We start from the raw sequence: 21007 nt of genomic DNA on the forward strand, positions 1-21007 counted from the left end.
AATCTTATAGACTTTGAGATAGTATTGATACCTTAAGAAAAGTTTTAGACTCCACTAGAAACCATAAGTTTATGAGATTAGCAGCAATACAATAGTCACTATTTTTATTTTCCTCTGTCCCATACCAAGTGAATTTTCTGGTATGAGTCAGAGATTTTGGATTTTTCTTTAACAAGCATGCACACTTTTAGAGAAGAAGAGAGTACACTCCAACCTCAAAGTCAGCTATAAATTTTAATTGAGACTTCAAAGACGATTTTCCTGTAGAAGGCAGCAGAAACATAAATATGGGAAGATTTGGGAAAATTTACCTTGCTGAAGGTGGGCAATACCATTTGGACAATTTCCTTTATTTCTTGGGTCATTTTCTCCATTACTCATCTCCATGATGATCCATCCATTTTTTTCAGATCTTTCATCTGAAATATCTAGTGGTCTAGTGGTCTCTGGATTCCTTAGTTGAATGCTTTTATTCTCCAGAAAAATCCAAGCTAAACTCCTCCACAACCTTAATTATGGGATTTCCTTTTTTGGTTTTTAGGCAAAATGGAAAATTGTTCCTTGGCAACAGAAAAAGTATTGTCTTTCAATTTAAAAAATTCTTTTCAACTTTTGAAAGTAAATATACCTTGGTATATATGGATAAATATACCTTTATTCACCCTTTTCTTTATATATAAATTCAATATAAAGTGTATTTACCTTTAGATCTGTAAATGTGGTATGTGATTTCTCTGTTATGCAAACATACCAGTTAAAAGCTGTTTCTGAGTTTTGTTCCTGGGTTGGGAATTAAAGGCATCTGGCACCATTACCTTCTTCACTGTTATTCCAGATTTTATAGAATCATGAATTTATAGAGGTATCTCTGATGGAACCAAAGGCATAGGCTACCACAATCCTGCTCCAATATTTAATCTTAGCTCCAAATCATTCCAGCTCTTAGGGTTACAGAAAACAAGTCAGAACTGTAGTAACCCTCTGAATTTGCTTAAAATATTTTACCTTAACTGTATTTTAAATCTCAAACAACAAAAATAGCCTTTTTAACTAACAAGAAAGCTCAAAATCTGATGTCCAATGTAACATGGATCATGTGGAAATCTATATTCTTGCATTCTAACATGAATAAGACATGTGGTTTAATTTTTTTTATTACAGGAAAGTAAGTGTTTCTTTGGTAAATTATCATTAAAAGTATTTGTAGTGGTGGGAGCGGCAGGGCTGCGTCCCCAGCACCCAGGCCGCCTGCTAGCTTATGTCCGAAATAATTACACAGACACTGTACTCTTTTAAACACTGCTTGGCCCATTATATCTAGCCTCTTCTTGGCTAACTCTCACACCTGGACTAGCCCATTCTAATAATGTATGTAGCACCCCAAGGTGAGCTTACCGGGAAAATTCTAGCCTACGTCCATCCTGGGTTGGAGCTGAATTGCATCTGCCTCTGAGAGCTGAGCTATGGCGTCTGTCTGAGGCATCTTACCTCACTTCCTCTTCCTCCCAGCATTCTGTTCTGTTTACTCCTCCTGCCTATGTTTTAACCTATGAGGCCAAGCAGTTTCTTTATTACTTAACCAATGACCTTCCTCCATCAAGTATTATTGTTGAGTCAGCAGGAAAACTTCTTTCAGGTAGGTTGTTCTAACAATCCACCATCGACGGGACCCTGTAAGCTACAAGGCCCACTCTGCCCCCAAACTCACCCATCCCCTGTTAACTCAGAGGAACTCTAAACCACAGGCTGCATGCAACTGCACACAGCAGACCAAGAGGTGAGTGATCAGCCAGCCATCTGGATACCCCACTCTCTAGGCCCTCAGTACTTGGACAAAACCCTCGGCCCCTACCCCACCTACCTCAGATTATCTAGCCAGCCAGCAGGCAAGTTTCCTATGGGTAATTTAAATAATACCTATTTACAAATCCACCATTACAGAAATTACTAGAAGGAAACTCCAATCCAAGGAAGCTAATTGTAGCCCCCCCCCCAAAAAAAAACAAGGCAACAGATAACCTCACAGCAGAAAACCCAAAAGAAACACTACCACCAAGAAATAACAGGAATTATCTAACAATCACTGGTAATTGATACCTCTTAATATCAATGAACTCAATTCACCAATAAAAAGACACAGGATAAGAGAATGTATACAAAAGCAGGATCTATGCTTCTGCTATATAGAAAAAGCACACCTCAACCTCAAAGACAGATATTATCTCAGAGTAAAGGGATGGGAAAAGATTTTCCAACCAAATGGACCCAACAAACAATTGGGTGTAGCTATTATAATATCTAACAAAATAGACTTCAAACTAAAATCATCCAGAAGAGATGGGAAAGGATACTTCATACTCATCGCAGAAAAAAATCCATCAAGGTGAAGTCTCAATTCTGAACATCTATGCCCCCAAATAGAAGAGCACCCACATGTAAAAGAAACATCTTATATCACACATCAAACCCCACACACTAATAGTAGGAATCATCAACACCCCACTCTCACCAATGGAAAGATCTACCAAACAGAAACTTAACAGAGAAATAAGAGAACTAACAGATTTCATGACTAAAATGAACTTAACAGAACATTTAATCTAAACACAAAAGAATATACCTTCCTATCAGCTCCTCATGAAACCTTATCTATAATTTACAACATACTTGGTAACAAAGCAAACCTCAACAGATACAAAAAAATTTGAATAACCTCCTGTATCTTATCGAATCACCATGGCTTAAAGTTAGAATTCAACAGCAACACTAATTGCAGAAAATCAACAAACTCATGGAAATTGAGCAATGCTCAACTGAATCATCCCTGGGACAACTAAGAAATAATAAAGAAATTAAAGATGTCCTAGAATTCAATGAAAATGAATGCACAACATACCCAAACTTATGGGACACTTTGAAAGCAGTGATAATAGGAAATTATTTAAAAGGCTTTATCTGGCCTCCTGTACATGATTCCAAGTTTGAGTCTCTGTCAGGTAGCTAGAAATTAAACTTTTGTGTCCTGGATGTCCCTAACAAAATGTAGTCTTTTAATCTCTCTGAGATCTGCTGCACATGACATATAAAATGTTTATGCTTTCTGCAATGAACCATGACCATGCCTAATAGCAACCTTGAAGTCTCCAAAATGATGATGGGGCCTCACTTGGATTGTGGTAACACCACTAAAGTGACAAACATTACCCAAAGACCAGCTTTGGACTACAAACTGTTCAGGACAATTTTAAGGTAGCTAGTTGAGATGTGCTAGTCCCATGCACTCCAGCTGTTACTTCAGATAAGACCCACACTTTCCCATTACACAGACTGGTAGCAACTGATAAAACTAGATCTCCCAGGACTTGATCATTATTTAATTTTATCAGGGTGCTCTAGAGATGCCACTACCCTAAGGCAACAGGAAGCAATCTAGAGAACATCATGTCCACATTCCCAAGAGGTGGTGTAGATGGTTTTTCATCATTCAGTGGGTTATGAATATTTGTCATTGATTAGGGGTGGTGGTGCAAGTAATTTCTGGTAATTGTCAAGAAAAAACTAAACAAAAGAAATTAGATTCAGTGATCTCATTCTGAAAAGAAAAAGTAGAGCACATAGAAATGATGGGATAAATGTTTAGATTATTGAATTTGTTTTTAAACTAAAAATCAATACTCATCTTAAATATGTTATGTCAGTATGATTTTTTTGTATATTGATATAAATTTAAGGTTATTTTTGTTATACAGTATATATGTTCTACTATTCTTTAAGGTATTGTACCTATGCATATCATTTAACAATGCAGTGTAAATTTCTAGCCATCACAAACTATTTAGGATAATAAAGATATACAGGTTAGTGATTAGTCACCTATTACAGTTAAGATTGTAGTCATGTTATGTATGTTTTCAAAGACAAAAGAAGATATTTTCAGATAGGAAGGTAGTCTTCAAATACTTCAAAAATCTACAAAATATGGAATTTAAGATGTTTTAATAATGTAAAGCTTTTTATTACAAAGAGACATGTCTTCTCCTGGTAGGACCAATCTACTACAGAGAAGATGATGAGCATTGAAGAAATTCCATATGGAGTTTGATTTCTTTTTGGCAAAAGTTAGGCTCTGGACAAAATACTGTCCTTGCCTCAACTGCAAACAGTATGTTGCCCAAATAGGACAAGCAGGACTCAAAAGAAAGTGATTGCTTAACTTTGTCAAGTCTAAGATATATAGTTTTTCAAATTTCCTTCCTCATTGAATAGTCTGTCAGATATTCTAGGCCTGTAGGCCAAAGACAGATTCCCCAATGTCACAAAGGAACCTTAGGTGACTGTCTAGGCAGCCATATGTTTCTGTCATTTCTTAGTTTTGAAAGTTCATTGTTTTTAATTTCCTGTTTACTCAGGTAATATTATATCATTCATGGTTCTCTGAAAGAGTTAAAGATTAAATATTTATAATTTTCCTTGCTACCAAATTGAGAAAAAACTCACAAAAGAGGTGTAAAGTATATAAGGTTGAGAGACATTAAAGAATAGCTTGGGGTTGGTAAGTTAGGATACAGAGTGAATTAGGTACAAAACTTTTGACCCAGCAAGATAGGATAGATAATGGAGTATTTTCTCCGAATTTCTCAACTTCAAAATGACTGGTCATTGTGAATGTAATTCTTACCTGATAATTGTTCTTATTAAATATAATTTCTCTATGTTAGAGTTAAATCTTCCTTTTTATTTAGGTAAAAAGGGGGAAATGTTTTGTGATATTTTGATCACATTCTGACAATAAAGCTTGCTTTGAGTCAGAGGGTGGAGTTAGCAACAAGATGACCAAAATTAACCATAGAGACTTCAGAGGACTGAGGACAGATAAGAGACAGTAAGCAGTAACACAGAACTGAGAGAAAATCTCAGTCCTTTGGATGGAGGAACAGAAGAGTTAGGTCATTGGCAGATGCTCCACAGTTTCTTTGATCATCCCTCATATCTGACTTCTTTTTTGTTTATAAAGAATAATTAGATAAACACTTCAAGGAGGAACTACCATGCATGCTGCTTTTCTCAATACCAATGTGTTGGCGGAGGGTCGACAAAAGTTTGGGTATACCTGGTCCCACAGGTATTCAGTACCAAAGTACACACAAAGGCTTATATTAATTATAAACTGTTTGGCCTCTTAGCTCAGACTTATTATTAACTAGCTCTTACAATTTAAATTAACTCATAATTCTTATGGGTTTAGCCAGATGGCCTGTGACCTTTTCTCAGTTATGGCATTCTCATCTTGTTTCCTCTGTATCTGTATCTGGCTAATGACTTTCCTCGTCCCAGAATTCTTCTAGTCTGGTTGCCACACTTATACTTTTGCCTGGCTTCTGACCAATCAGCAGCATTTCATTAAACTAATATGAGTGATAAATCTTTACAGTATACAAGAGCATCATCCTACAGCAGTGGAGCAATTAAGAGAAGTGATATGAGATATTTCCATATAGTATTCAACCAAGAAAACATTTCTATCTTTCATTTTAATTATCTCCTGAGCTGCCCAAGACCAATGAGCCCATACTTAGAATGGATACTGGGAACAATTAGAAGTTCTTCCACCATTTGTAATAAGTCTACTCCATAAAGTTAACTTTTGAGTTTGTTATGTTGGACCTTGAAGTCCAATCACCGAGGAGGAGTTGCCCCAAGAGCCCACTTTCACACCACAGTTGATGTAAAAGCAAGAGGATTTAATTATTTTTATGGCAACAGGGTCTTTCAGCATTCAAGAAGCCAAAAAGACCCCGAATAGCTGGTACAGGCTATTTTTTTAAAGTTAAAAGCCACAGAAACAAGGGGGGGGGGAGTCTGGGGTTGTTTTTCCAACTATTAAGATTGGCTGTTTCAAAGGGCTACTAGCAATGATTGGTCTGAGCCATGGCTAGAGAGTGGTTGCTAGATCAGGCGGGGTAAGGGGGAAACATCTGTGAGTCATCCTAAACGTATCCGAGAAACTGAGTCAATAACCCCTGACCAAGACCGAGGAACTGAGTCAACATCTAAGGGTTATCTTGCTCCAATTTCAATAACTGAGTTCTATCTGGAGAACATCCACAAGGACACAGGGAGATGGAAAATTCCCAACATTTCAGTACATGCCTGTATAGTTGTTAAGGTCCTTGCTTCCTAAGGGAGCGGGGAGCACTACTGTTGAGAGGCCTCAGAAATGGCCTCAGAGTTGCCAGAAATGGCTTCAGAGTTATCCTAGAGTTTTACACTTACAGACTTATAAATGAGTCTGGAAAAATGTTAAGATATAACACTATACAGAGTGGAAAAGGGCACTCCCAGAAGCCAAAAGGTTGTTTGTTGAAATCTCAGTAAATAAATTGGGATATATATATATATATATATATATATATATATATATATATATATACATACATAAAAGTGTGGCCCATGAAGAGCCTCAGGAACTAAGGCAGGGTGGTGGTGGCGGCACATGCTTTTAATCCCAGCACTCAGGATGCAAAGGCAGGTGGATCTTTGTGAGTTCGATACCAGCCTACAAGAGCTAGTTCCAGGACAGGCTCCAAATAAATACATCAATCAATCAATCAATAAATAAATAAAAGATATGGTTACTGCATTGAGTTGCATATTAGAGCTGGATGGTAAGTTTCTATAACTGTGGATACCACTTACTTGGCAACATGACATAGAGAAATTAAAGCTAGTAATGAACTGGATGATCTCTCCATTTTGATTGGATTTCATAGTGCTGGAAGATGCCAAAAAGGGTACTGGGAGAAACTGTCACTAATATTCCTGGTTGGTTGTGGTCCTTGTACACTTCTCTAGTAATACTACATGAGGCAATATGTACATACTTTTTCAACAGACCATGAAAGGCAAGTATGGAAACAACTGCTTTCTAACATCTGATGGTTACTGTAGGCCAAGTCACAAGACCACAGCAGTGTATGCATTGGCTCCAATGGAGAAGCAACTGCTATTGTTCTGTTAATTACAAGAGATAGGATTGTCAAATTGCTTTCTATACATATGTTATTATATCCAAGGTTATGGCTGTTGTCACTCACAGTTGATCCTGAAAAGAAAATTCTCCTCCCAAATGGGAAGTGCACTACAGATGTTGACAACCAGCCAGATCCTGAGAATAAGCAACTACTTCTACAGCATAGTGGAACAATGCTCAGATACACATGGTAATGAAATCAAATGTCTATTTTATATACGAGAAGTTCAGGAAAATTGCAGAAGAGTATGTTATTTCATCCATAGCAAGGTAGCTATAAATTATGGAATGAATGAAGCATAAGTTTTCATATTTCCATACAGTATTCAACCAAGAAGGCATTTCTATCTTTCTTTTTAATTATCCCCTGAGCTGCCCAAGATCAATGAGCCCATACTTAAAATGGATACTGTGAACATTTAGAAAAAGTTCTTTCACCATATGTAATAAGTCTACTCCATAAAGTTAACTTTTGAGTTTCTTACAAACTTATAAAATGGTCTGGAAAAATGTTAAGATATAACAATATACAGAGTGGAAAAGGCTAATTTTTGTTTAGCCTACTATAACCTGAACTATAAAATAAACTTAAATCAATATTCACCTGAGATAATTTTAACATATCCATATTCTTTGAATAACAATCTAATGGAAACATGCTAATTCTTGCAAAAGAGTAAAATACCCCTTGAGATTGACCAACGCCTTGAATATTAATTGTGTGTGTATGTTTGTTAAATGAACTGCTCAGTACTCAGTGGGAATGAAATAACAATCCCCAGTGATTTGAATCCACACTTGTATCCAGAGGTTCAGCAGGGACATCTTGATGACAAACATTGGAAGTAAAAGACTTCTGTACATCTATAAAAGAAAAGAGAATTTGAGCTTATTACTTTGCAATGAATGTTTGTTGGAAAAGGTAAATTTTGCAATTTTTGGTATATTTGGTTTACTGATTTGAACTTTATTTTTGAAAAGTACTTTAGTCTTTAGAGATGCATTCAAATTTATAAACTTTAGTGGGTATACAAGTCAGATAGAATAAGTCAATAAACTAGAACAAAAATGTATGTGCATCAATTTCTGTTTCCATACTCAAACTCCTTTGAAAATTCAGGTAACCTTCTTTGTTAACGATTTATTATTTATCTAGCCACTGATGGAACTGGAATCCAGCATGCTCTTTAAGAGCACAGGAAGTTACTACGCAGGCGAATGACGTCACTATCTTTATATATTTTGGTGGTAAACTATTGGTAATCTCTTCTAGAAATAACTGCTTTGCTTATTGACAGAATAGTCTAGGGTCACAGGCACCAAATATATTATCTAAACAGAAGATATAAAAATCTTGATATAAGAGTGCATGTAGCCTCGAGCTGGTTGAACCTAAGTAAATTTCTTAAGTTTTTAGGTTGAATATTTTTTGTCATTATACTGTGTAGAAAACCATGTAATTTCATTCCATCACGCTTCAGTTAAAAAGCACTGATTCCTTTCTAGATTTTCAAGTTCAAGAAAATTCATCTTGATGTTCCCTTGCTTCACTAATATACTACATAAAAGTTGTACTAAGGAAGCTTAGATTTTGTGTATTACGCACATAGCTGCAAAACTTCTCTGCTGTATATCTAAAATGTGTATTTGCCCTGAATTTCACTGTGACTCTCAAACGAATAATGGTTATTAAAGGTTTAAATCAAGTTCAGTCTGCCTGTTGTTTATATGTTGATCCTAGAATTCTTGTATAGTCATAAACTATTTGCTATTTTCAAATTAAATAGTCTCAATAAAATATAAATAGTAAGATTGATTAATACTACCTGTGGGAAACTAAAGAACCATACATATAAAATTCTATATCTTGTTTTGGTGCATAATAGGCATGTAGTAAGACTAGCCATTAAGTCTTCATCACATAATTCTGTGGTTGCACACTTCCTGTGCTTATAATTTTTGTACTTTTATTTGTGTCATATTTTAAAACTTTAGTTATAAAACCACATAGGTATACTTTACTATAAATAACTAAAAAGACAAGAGATACATTATATGAAGGAAGCGTGTTAGCATTTGTCAAAACTTTAAGTCACATTAAATGCAAAAAAGTATATGTACACGCAGAGTCCTGACTAATATTTTGTCAGATAAAATTGTGAGTTATTTTGAATGATATATTTGTGATATACCAAGATTGAGCTGCTGAAATTGAAGTCATTGTCATTACTCCGTTTCTGTAATGTCTCTATAACAGCTTTGATCTGGCAGCATCGACACTATCCCATGGCTTTCCTGAAGGATGGAAACCACACTGCAGTGACAGAGTTTATTTTATTGGGCCTGACAGATGACCCAGTTTTTAGAGTCATCCTCTTCATCATCATCCTGTGCATCTACCTGGTCACCGTGTCTGGAAACCTCAGCACCATCCTCCTCATCAGAGTCTCTTCCCAGCTCCATCACCCCATGTACTTTTTTCTCAGTCACTTGGCCTCTGCTGACATAGGCTACTCATCTTCTGTCACACCCAATATGCTTGTCAACTTCCTGGTGAAGAGAAGTACCATTACCTACTGTGGATGTGCTATTCAACTTGGCTCAGGTGCTTTCTTTGGAACAGTTGAGTGCTTTGTTCTGGCTGCAATGGCTTATGATCGCTTCATAGCAATCTGTAACCCACTGCTTTATTTCATGAAGATGTCCACACAAGTCTGTGTCCAGTTGCTTATAGTAGCATACATAAGTGGTTTTCTTAATGCCTCCTCCTTTACCATTTCCTTTTTTTCTTTTTTCTTCTGTGGGCCAAACAGAATCAATCACTTTTTCTGTGATTTTACTCCGTTAGTTGAACTCTCCTGCTCAGATGACAGTGTCTCTATTGTTCTTGCCACTATTTCTGTTGGCACTGTGATTGTGATCACAGTGTTGGTAATTATTGTCTCCTACACCTACATCCTCATCACCATCCTGAAGATGCGCTCCACTGAAGGCCGTCAGAAGGCCTTCTCCACCTGCACCTCCCACCTCACTGCAGTCACTCTGTTCTATGGGACCATCACCTTCATCTATGTGATGCCCAAGTCCAGCTACTCCACAGACCAGAACAAGGTGTTGTCTGTATTCTATATGGTGGTGATCCCCATGTTAAATCCACTCATATACAGCCTTAGGAATAATGAGATCAAGGGTGCTCTAAAGAGACAATTTGGTAGGAAAATATTTTCTTAGAGACATTTGTTATGTTGTAGGACTTGATATTGCAACAATGTTTATAGTAACACAAGTTGAGGGTCTGTGATTGAAAAAGTCTGTTGATATATTATTATCAAGTAAGGACCATTGCAATAAATATCACAGTTCAATTTTCAGATTATAGATGAAATAGAAGAGTCATTGTAAGTTACCTTTAATAAAATCAAATAAAGTTTTAACAGCAAAGGAGATTCATATGAAACCTAATATTCTGCAATGTTTTCAAGGTATTTTACATTTTTAAAAATATTTGATAGTCAACTTTGGTACATGTTGCATTTTGCCTGTCCCCAAAGTCTCATGTTTTTGTTAAATACATGTTCGTTTTTGCTGTTGGTAAGGGTGAGAATCAGAGGTGTTGAGCCTAGTGGGCAGTTCTTAATTTACTAGAGACATGCCATAAATGATATTTGGCACTCAATATGTTTTGTTTCTTCTCTTCATTTACTACAAAATGAAGATATTTGTTCCACCATGTTTGATCATGATAAGAATTCAAACATTAAATTCCAACATTAGATTAAGTTATATTCATGAGCTTGTAAGGACAAAAAGAATCAAACAACAAGAAAAGCAATAGAAATTATTTTCTCCCAAAGAGCCAAGCCTATATATGGTTAGGGTTTATATATGTGATGATCACATTTGCTGCTTTCAGAAAATTTCTTCTTCACAATTTCAGAAAATTTCTTCTTCACAATTTCAGTGTTGGATTTATAAGCTTGGCTGCTCCTTTCTCCTTCACTTTAGTGTTTTAGAAACAAAATCCATCTTTTTGCTTATAAAATAAAAGTCATTGATGTTTTTATTCATTCATTTACATTTTCAAACAATCCAGAATGGTGTCCAGTGATAGATTTCAAATATATAGTCTAAACCATTGGATGTAGTTCCAAATGAAAAGGGTCAAAGTGTAATACAAACTCCTATATAAGATCTTGACAATAAAACTAAAACATAAGTGATTTAGGCTATCAGAAGAGGTTGAGAACTGATCATAAAACAAAAATCAACAACAAAGATGTGGGGGGGGGGTGATGTGCCACAGGCAAAGGTTTCACAGTGCAGGTATTGTTGAGAACCTAAAACCTGAGAAAGGATTGCAGAATGTGAGGAACATGTCAAATAAGGTAGTACCTATGTGTATAAGTTGTGTGAATGCACTATTTCATTCATGTTCATTGAGGCTTCTGTTCAAACAATGGCAGAGTTGTTCATTTTAACCAGCCTTGTGTTGCATACAACTAAAGTAATTGAAAAAAATCTTAAGTATATATTCAACATTAAATTATAGCTTACAGAATAAACATTTTCTAAGTATCCCCCAGAGCATGATAAATCAGTAGACCTAAAATTATATCTATGCCTACATATGTGTGTGTGTGTGTTTGTGTGTGTGTGTTTGTGTGTGTGTGTGTGTTCATGGTCCCTGAAAAAGTTGTTCAGAGTTTTAAGAATTACTTTATTCAGGGAATTGGACAGTGAACAAAAGAGCTTTGATGGTGGGATTTTGAAAGTTGATTAATCCTCAGGGCTCAGCCACTACATCAAGGTGGCATCAGAGATAGAGTGAAAGATTCCATAAAATTAAGATTATCAGGAATCAGACTGAGTCTTCAAACTGAACACTGTTTCTACCTACCTTCATCATAAAATAAAAGCTAAAATCTGCTTGAGGTGGGAATTATGAGCTATCAATTCTTACTTGAGGACGAGCCACATGTATTTGTACTCATATTTTTCTATATAACAATATTTTATATCTTTGGCTGTGAAAAATAAATGTTTCTTAAATAACTGCTTTTTAAAAAAGCAACTTTACATCTCCTCCCTCACCATATTCCTCAAGCTACCTAATGAAGGGAATTATATCACTCAGTAGAAAACACACTGAGTGAATGGTATTAAATGAAAGAAGAAAATATTGACTATTTTTATCTCAGAATCCATTACCATGAAATTTAAAATGAACCCAGAATTAACACTTATTTAAGGTAATCCTGTTATCATATACTCCTAATAATGAAAGTCAAATGAAAGTGCACCAATACACACATAAAAAATCTAAAATTGCTCCTTGAAATTTATGTTTATATGTCATAAATGGCTTATTTCACCTGAGATAACGTTCCCTGGGGATTTGAATTTATATTTGAATCCTCAGACTCTTCAGAGACTTATTCTCAATGGTAAATAATGATTGTGGGGGACAGCTATGACACTATAAAAATATGGTGTAATTATCTTCACTTTCTACTTTAGAATGAGTCCTTATTTCAAAAGGTGAGTGTCCTAACTTGCCCCTACCAGTGGAGAATACTATACTCTTTGAGAATATGTACCTATTTAGAAGTTGTAGTCAAGAAAAAAGTCAGATATAAGTAAGAAAAATTACATGATTTATATTTTCATAGTCAAATTCCTGTGATTAATCAGGCATAGAGCTTAGCTTTCATAGCATTCTTATTTATTCCCATCCTTAGAAAGCTTGAAGCCCACATGGTGTCTAATGGTGTGTAAGCTTAGCACCAAGAAAAAAATGCTAATAAATTCAAAACTTTGACATAGCTTGGTGATTTTCTGACCAATGCTTCATGAAAAGGCAGACTTTCTTTACTGACTGACTACTCTAGTATCACAGGCTCTAGGCACCTTGGACAAACACAAAAATATAAGGGTAAAAGTCTCAAGATATGATAACCTGCTCCTAGTTGGGGAGCCTGGGTAAGCTTGATATTCCAGGTTGAATATTTATCCTTGTACTCTGCTGAACATCACATTATTTCATTCAATTTTATTCCAGCTAGAAAACATTATTATGTTAGGAGAAGATTGATGAGTGTGTGAATAAGCTCATACTAATATTATTAGAAATGGTATTCACATATTTGGCAATGCTTTGATAGGTAAGTAAATATTTAATTAATTTATAGCATGTCTTCTCATTTATAGTATTAGTTCTTCCCAAATATTGTAAAATATTATATTTCTCACTATAAAAATTGTCCTTAAGTTAGTCAGATAGTTGACAGACTTGATGACCTACAATGCCAAGCATGGGCCTTCTTTTAGAAAACTTGACTTCTTGTCTCCACCAAATTAACACATTCCTCATTTTCTTGTCACTCATCACACACAGTATAGTAAGAGCAGACTGAATTCACACTGCTTGTAGTTCTTGTCTTCTTTCCATTGCTTCCTAGCATTAAGACTGAATTCACACTGCCTGTAGTTCATGTCTTCTTTCCAGTGTTTCCTCTGCATTGTTAATTTCCTTAACATTTCCAAATCACCCTTTTTATAAACCATGAAATTGAATCACTAAGATTTATAGTATTATTTCATGGAAACAGCAGTAGAGCACTGTATAATATATTTAAAGTGATTTGGAAAGTATTCTTAAAGATCAGAAAATACTTAGGACTCCATTGCATAATTTTGTATTTGTACACCTTAGTTCTTTCTTTTACATAGGACAATTCTCTGTTATTTTCAAAAGTCTCACAATTTACACATTTAGGATTAAACATAGTTAGGTATATTTTATTATACAAAAATATAAAGACACATTATTTGAAGAAATTTTCTAGCATTTCATTTTGAAATTTATTAAATAATCAATGCATATGAACATATAAACACTGGTAACCCAATGTAATACTCTAAATATATGGTTTAAAGAATGCATTTATTTGTACTATATATGTGTTATTGAAAATACAGCCACATATTTACAAATCCTTTCATGTAATATCTTCCTCACAGCCTTGTTCTGGCAGCACCTACCCTGTCCCATGGCTCTCCTGGAGGATGGGAACCACATTGCAGTGACAGAGTTCATTCTATTGGGCCTGACAGATGACCCAGTCCTTAGAGTCGTCCTCTTCACCATCATCCTGTGCATCTACCTGGTGACTGTGTCTGGGAACCTCAGCACCATCCTCCTCATCAGAGTCTCTTCCCAGCTCCATCACCCCATGTACTTTTTTCTGAGTCACTTGGCTTCTGTTGACATAGGCATCTCATCTTCTGTCACTCCCAATATGCTTGCCAATTTCTTGGTAGAGAGAAACACCATCTCCTACCTTGGCTGTGCCATCCAACTTGGCTCAGCTGCTTTCTTTGGATCAACTGAGTCCTTCATTCTGGCTACCATGGCTTATGATCGTTTTGTGGCAATCTGTAGCCCACTGCTTTATTCAACCAAAATATCCACACAAATCTGTGTCCAGTTGCTTATAGGATCATATATTGGTGGTTTTCTTAATGCTTCTTTTTTCACCATTTCCTTCTTTTCTTTTATATTCTGTGGACCAAACAGAATCAATCACTTTTTCTGTGATTTTACTCCATTAGTTGAACTCTCCTGTTCTTATAACAGTGTCCTCATAATTGTTGATTCATTTTCTGCTGGATCCATCATTGTGATCACAGTGTTTGTCATAGCCATTTCCTACACCTACATCCTCATCACCATTCTGAAGATGCGCTCTACTGAGGGCCGCCACAAGGCCTTTTCCACCTGCACCTCGCACCTCACTGCAGTGATTGTATTCTATGGGACTGTCACATTCATCTATGTGATGCCCAAGTCCACCTACTCCACAGACCAGAACAAAGTGTTATCTGTGTTCTACATGGTGGTGATCCCCATGTTGAACCCCCTCATCTACAGTCTCAGGAATAATGAGATTAAGGATGCTCTGAAGAGACAGCTAAGTAAGAAAACATTTTCCTAGAGATGTCTCTAACTTGTTATTTTGTCACATGCTATGTAATAGTGATATGCCATAGTATTAAAAGGGAAGTGGGGGCTGGAGAGATCGCTCAGTTGTCAAAAGCACCAACTGTTCATCAAGAAGACCTGAGTTCAATTACCAGCACCCACATGGCAGCTCACAACTACATATAACTCTAGTTCCCGGGGATCCTACACCCTAAAAAAAAATGAAACTGGGTATTGATGATTGAAATGCATGATATGGCATATTACCAGACTTGAATTTTGGCAGTAAATGTACAGGGTGAGTGCTCATACATCAGAAAGTAAATGACATATTCATAGTAAGTTATACATTTCATGCATAACCAAAAGTACTTCCAAAAAATCAGATGTTCAAAATTATCATTCACTTTTATTCATATTTTAAAGTAATTCTCTTCTATGTAGAAATGACTGACTGTACAATTTTTTAAGTCTGTGTCCATTTTCAATAACAGCTACCCTTAAGTAAGTGTTTATGATAACTATAGCTCGAACAAAGATATTTAGAGAGAAAATGACAAGGTAGAGCAGACAATAAAATTGTTTCAGGTGTTTTATTGCAATAGAATCATTTATTTGAATAAAACTTTAACACTCATAGGCATTAGATATGTTCTCCAGTCCTCTGATGCTAAAACTGACTGTTTATGAAAGGAGCATTCCATGTAGGGGATGAGATATTATTGGCTATTATGCTGCCCTAGGAAACTTTTTTAAATTATGATAGTGGAATCTAGAGCTTGTCAGAATCAATGTGTTCTATCTGTAAACCATAGCCCCAGCTTCCCTGAGAATCTTTACTCTTCTCCATGTGATAATAACAAGTATATTTATTTTTCCCTCCCAACTTGTTTCCTTACACTTAAGGACCCCGTCATTGAGTAAAGTCATTTCTGTAGGAAAAATAAAAATATGTTTTCTCCCTTTCTTTGTTGTTATACTTTGCCAGAAAGTCCGTACATTTGAGACAAACATGGTCTACTACTGTTCATTGCCAGTGTCTCTACTTTAGGCTGATGTCTTTTATAATAAATAGTGCCAATAAGTTGGCTAATTTACTGTGTCACCTTGACTATGAGATGACACCCACATATTTGCTCCAATACTGCTGTAAGTAAGATTTGGGTGGTGTGAGTAGGTGGTTAGTATCTACCACTAATCAAATAAAGCAGATTATCTTTCAATATAAACAGCTTTTTCTGATCAGCTCAAGGCTTTAAATATTAGAGTTTTTGAGAAGTTAGTCTTCTGCCTCCATCACAGCTTTGGAATCTAAGCTATTGCACCAGCTCCTGCCAGTATATTCTAGATGGTCATCTACCCTATGGATTTTAAATGACCAGTCATGCAATTTCATGAGAAAATTGCAGACACACACACACATACTTTCCATCTTTGTGTTTCTCCTTGTATATATGAATTTTATGAGGTAATCCCATAAAAATCTGTTAGAAGAGATACTATGTGTGAGTGTGTCTGTGTATACATCTATATACATACACATATATGTGTGTATATTTATATATAGACTTGTTCCTCTGGGGAAGCATAACTGATACCACTGCTCACTAACTTTCATTTTCTATGTCTTGGATTCTAAATGAGTTTAGGTATATAACATCAACAACCATGAAGTTAAATTAACTATATTATTTGTAAGCGTCCAAATTTTTGAATGGGGTTATTTGTTGATTATTTGCTTTCTTGTTTGTTGTATTTTTATTTCTTTATATATTCTGGCTATTACTCCTCTATCAGATGTATAGTTAATGAACATTTTATTTTACTTTTTTGGCATCCCTATTCACGTAACTGTTGATATTTTTTGCAGTGTAGAATCTTTTAAAGAACTACATTCTGGAAAGTCATTTCCTGTACCTATGGCTTGCAATGGACTATTCTTATTTTCTTCTAGAAGTTTCATAATTTCAGGTTTCACATTGAGGCTTTTTTGTTCATTTGGAGTTTATGTTTTTGCATGGGTGATAGAAGTCTAATTTCATTCCTCTGCATGAGGATATCCAGTCTTTCTGAGCACCATTCGTGACTTGTTTTCCCATAACACTAAATGTTTCATTTGAGTGATTAAAATGCCTTTTTGTTTCTCTGAACTCTAATTTCCACATGTATATAGGAATTCCATAAATTTAAATAAATAAGAATTCTCAATGAATGAAAAATTTAATTCAGGAGAAAAAACACTTTCTCTGTCTGAAATCATTTATTTTGTTGGTTGTGGATATGTTACTGGACATGTAAACAGTCTCTACTAACAAAAAGGTCAATGTCACAAACATTTGCCATCCTTTAAGTCCTGGTCCTTGAAAAGGGAAATGTTCAGATTTGTAGAACTCTTCAACAAAAGGAGACTGTTTTGACACTCTTAGTAAGTTCCTTCTATCCTAAATATGGAGGACTCCACATCTGAACTTCCATGATGGATTGTATTAGGCTAACCTTCTTTAAACGTAAGTGAAGGGTTTGGATTAATAATTTTGGTGCTCATTATTTTTTTTTAAGTTTTGGGATTCATATGAAAGGAAAGCAAATGAACTGCTTGGGTTACTCAGAACCAGAGGGACAGCACAGAAAAAAGTCTCTTTAGTTTTATGTTTTCATTTACTGAAGATAATGTGGAGCTTCCTCCAGACCCCAAGATAGGCACAGACAAGAATCTGTAAGCCTGAGCTTCCTAACTAAGTTACAGTTAAACATTGGCTCTGGTCCAGTGGAAACTTCTTGGACAATAATTGCCATAATTCATACAAACACAACTGAAGAAGTATGACCCTCCAACTCACCCTCTTTCCGTGGCTCAACAGGGTGGACAGCTGTTTCATCCTCTCCTCCATTCTACTCTCACTACCTGGGTCTACAATTATACTGGGAGAATGAGAACCCCCACATCATCATGCAGCCTAGTGAGATGGTATGTTAGCTAAATTTTTTGGCAACTTGGAACCAACTAGAGTTATCTGGTAAGAGGGGACAGCAGTTAAGAAAATGCTTCCATCAAAATGGCCTGTAGGCATTTCTGTAAGGCCGTTCTTGCTTAATAATTTATGTGAAAAGGCTCAGCTTATTGCGGTTGATGCCACTCCTGGGCAGACGGTCATGCCTTTAAGAAGGCCGGCTGAGCAAGCATGCTGAGTAAATCTAGTAAGCACTATTCAATCACTTTCTTGCTTCAGTTCAGCTCCCAGGTGCTTAAGTTCCTACCTCAGTGATTTACTGTGTCATGGAAGTGTAAGCCAAATAAACTCTTTTCTACACAAGCTGGTTTTTGGTCATTCTGTTACCACAGCAACTGTTGCTACAAAAAGAGAGAACAAAATTGGCCAAAAAATGGAAACCAGTGTCCTCTAATTTAGTGGACAAGTGGAGCAGTACAGTTAAGAACATTCAATTGAAAACTAAGATAAAACAGAAGCCAACCCAGAAATGAACCTCCAGATAAAGCATTTGATGACAAAACTAAGAGACAGAGAAGACATTACTTGTGGTCAGAGATGAACGGGAAAATTGGGAAGGGAGGAAGATTCTTATAGTTATATCTGACAGCATGAGCAATATTCATGCTAATGGTCATGGTCTGTTTCTGGACAGTACTTCCATTCCACTATACTGGTTGTGACATTATCGTAGGTGTGGAGAGATGCAGCCAAGTACACATGAGATCTTTGTGGTATTATCTCCCACTATTGCATGTAAACTTCTCCCTAATTAAAAATGTAAAATTAAATTTAAAAATAAAGATGATCCCATGAAGAGGTATTTAAATTGCACTTTGTTTCCAGAAAGCTTTTGAGTTTGAGCTAGAATTATTTCCACTGCACTGTACCCTTCTTTGCTCCTGACATGTCCAATATTGTTAGAAGGATGTTTATCAATCCATGAAGTTTTCACCTAAAAAGTGCATCAGCACACAAAGCTTAGTTGATAGGTGCTAGTAGATAACGTGTATTTATATGAACATGTGTATCTGCAGTTTTCGGTCCTGATTGAGTTTCAGTGGAATTTTAAAAGCAAGACAGCTAATCAAAAGGTCATTTCCCATAAGATACAATTTCTCATAAAATAAAATATAGCTTTTCTTTAAATTGGCAATTTTTTGTTTGTCCTTGAGGCATTGACACTGACAGGAAATAATTTTCAGTTTCTGTTGATATAGAGAGTTTGTTTCTCGTTTTTATATCAGAAATTATAAACATTTAAATGAGACATAAGTAACTAGTTCCACATTTGCTTATTTCTATTATAAACTCATGGCATTATGAATACTATCTTACTAAAGAATATCACCAGATGCCATGCTTTAAAACAAAGCAACGGTGAGTATTGTATAGTGTATGCCACTTACCTAGGGTTCCATAAGTTCTCAGTGACTAAGTCAGATCCTTATCCCTGTGTTGTGTGGATAAACCAGTCATGTCATTTCCATATACTATGATGCATCCATGCCATGCAATGCTCACTTCAGCTTAGATACTGTTATATTCGTACATTTCCTATAAAGGATTAAATTTCACACCTCTGCTACATACGAAAAGTATTACAATAGAGTTTGGACACATGAAAGCACACTGTATATAATGCTTGGTATTGCTCAGTAAATTTACATATACTATTATTAAGAAGTAGTAATGTTTATTCACACATGTATGACATAGATTTGGAAAGAGCAATATTTAGGTAGGGGAAAGAAACTAATTTTATTTGATTTGCATTTCCCTGATCGCTAAGGAGGTTGAGCATGACCTTAAGTGTCTTTTGGCCATTTGAACTTCCTTTGCTGAGAATTCTCTGTTCAGTTCAGTGCCCCATTTTTTAATTGGGTTGATTAGCATTTTAAAGTCTAGTTTCCTGAGTTCTCTATATATTTTGGAGATCAGACCTTTGTCTGTTGCGGGGTTGGTGAGGATCTTCTCCCAGTCAGTAGGTTGCCTTTTTGTCTTGGTGACAATGTCATTTGCTTTACAGAAGCTTCTCAGTTTTAGTAGGTCCCATTTATTCAATGTTGCCCTTAATGTCTGAGCTGTTGGGGTTACACATAGGAAGCGATCTCCTGTGCCCATCTGTTGTAGGGTACTTCCCACTTTCTCTTCTGTTAGGTTCAATGTGTTCTGACTGATAGTGAGGTCTTTAATCAATTTGGACTTGAGTTTTGTGCATGGTGATAGATATGGATCTATTTTCATTCTTCTACAGGTTGACATCCAGTTATGCCAGAACCATTTGTTGAAGATGCTTTCTTTCTTCCATTGTATACTTTTGCCTCCTTTATCAAAAATGAGGTGTTCATAGGTTTGTGGGTTAAAATTCGGGTCTTCTATACGATTCCATTGGTCAACATCTCTGCTTTTATGCCAGTACCACACTGTTTTCATCGCTGTAGCTCTGTAATAGAGTTTGAAGTAGGGATGGTAATGCCTCCAGAAGATCCTTTATTGTATAGGATTGTTTTGGCTATCCTGGGTTTTTTGTTTTTCCATATTAAGTTGATTATTGTCCTCTCAAGATCTGTGAAGAATTTTGATGGGATCTTGATGGGGATTGCATTGAATCTATAAATTGCCTTTGGTAGAATTGCCATTTTTACTATGTTGATCCTCCCAATCCAAGAGCAAGGGAGGTCCTTCCATTTTCTGGTATACTCCTCTGGCTTTGTGGGAGCCTAGCCAGTTTGGATGTTCACCTTCCTAGATATGGACGGAGGGGGGAGGACCTAGGACTTACCACAGGGCAGGGAACTTTGACTGCTCTTTGGACTGGAGAGGGAGGGGGAGAGGAGTGGGAGGAGGGGGAGAAGGTTGGGAGGAGGGGGAGGGAAATGGGAGGCTGGGAGGAGGTGGAAACTTGTTTTTTTTCTTCCTTTTCTCAATAAAAAAAAGAAACTAATTTTAAAAAGAATAAAGGCATAGGAGAGGTTTGGGGATGGAATATGGTCAAAGTATATG

The 21007-nt window shown here is 36.1% G+C and overlaps 2 protein-coding genes across 2 annotated transcripts; both read left to right on the top strand.

Moving 5' to 3' along the window:
- The first annotated feature begins 9315 nt into the window (after nt 1-9315).
- On the top strand, nt 9316-10261 carry LOC142850899 (olfactory receptor 5P76-like). The gene has a single exon (XM_075974802.1). The coding sequence runs from the start codon at nt 9317-9319 to the stop codon at nt 10259-10261; it is 945 nt and encodes a 314-aa protein (XP_075830917.1). The 5' UTR covers nt 9316.
- Nucleotides 10262-14078: 3817 nt separating this feature from the next.
- LOC142850900 (olfactory receptor 5P79) lies at nt 14079-15024 on the top strand. The gene has a single exon (XM_075974803.1). The coding sequence runs from the start codon at nt 14080-14082 to the stop codon at nt 15022-15024; it is 945 nt and encodes a 314-aa protein (XP_075830918.1). The 5' UTR covers nt 14079.
- The last annotated feature ends 5983 nt before the right edge of the window (nt 15025-21007 follow it).

This window comes from Microtus pennsylvanicus, chromosome 5 (assembly GCF_037038515.1).
Source record: "Microtus pennsylvanicus isolate mMicPen1 chromosome 5, mMicPen1.hap1, whole genome shotgun sequence".
Taxonomy (NCBI): domain Eukaryota; kingdom Metazoa; phylum Chordata; class Mammalia; order Rodentia; family Cricetidae; genus Microtus; species Microtus pennsylvanicus.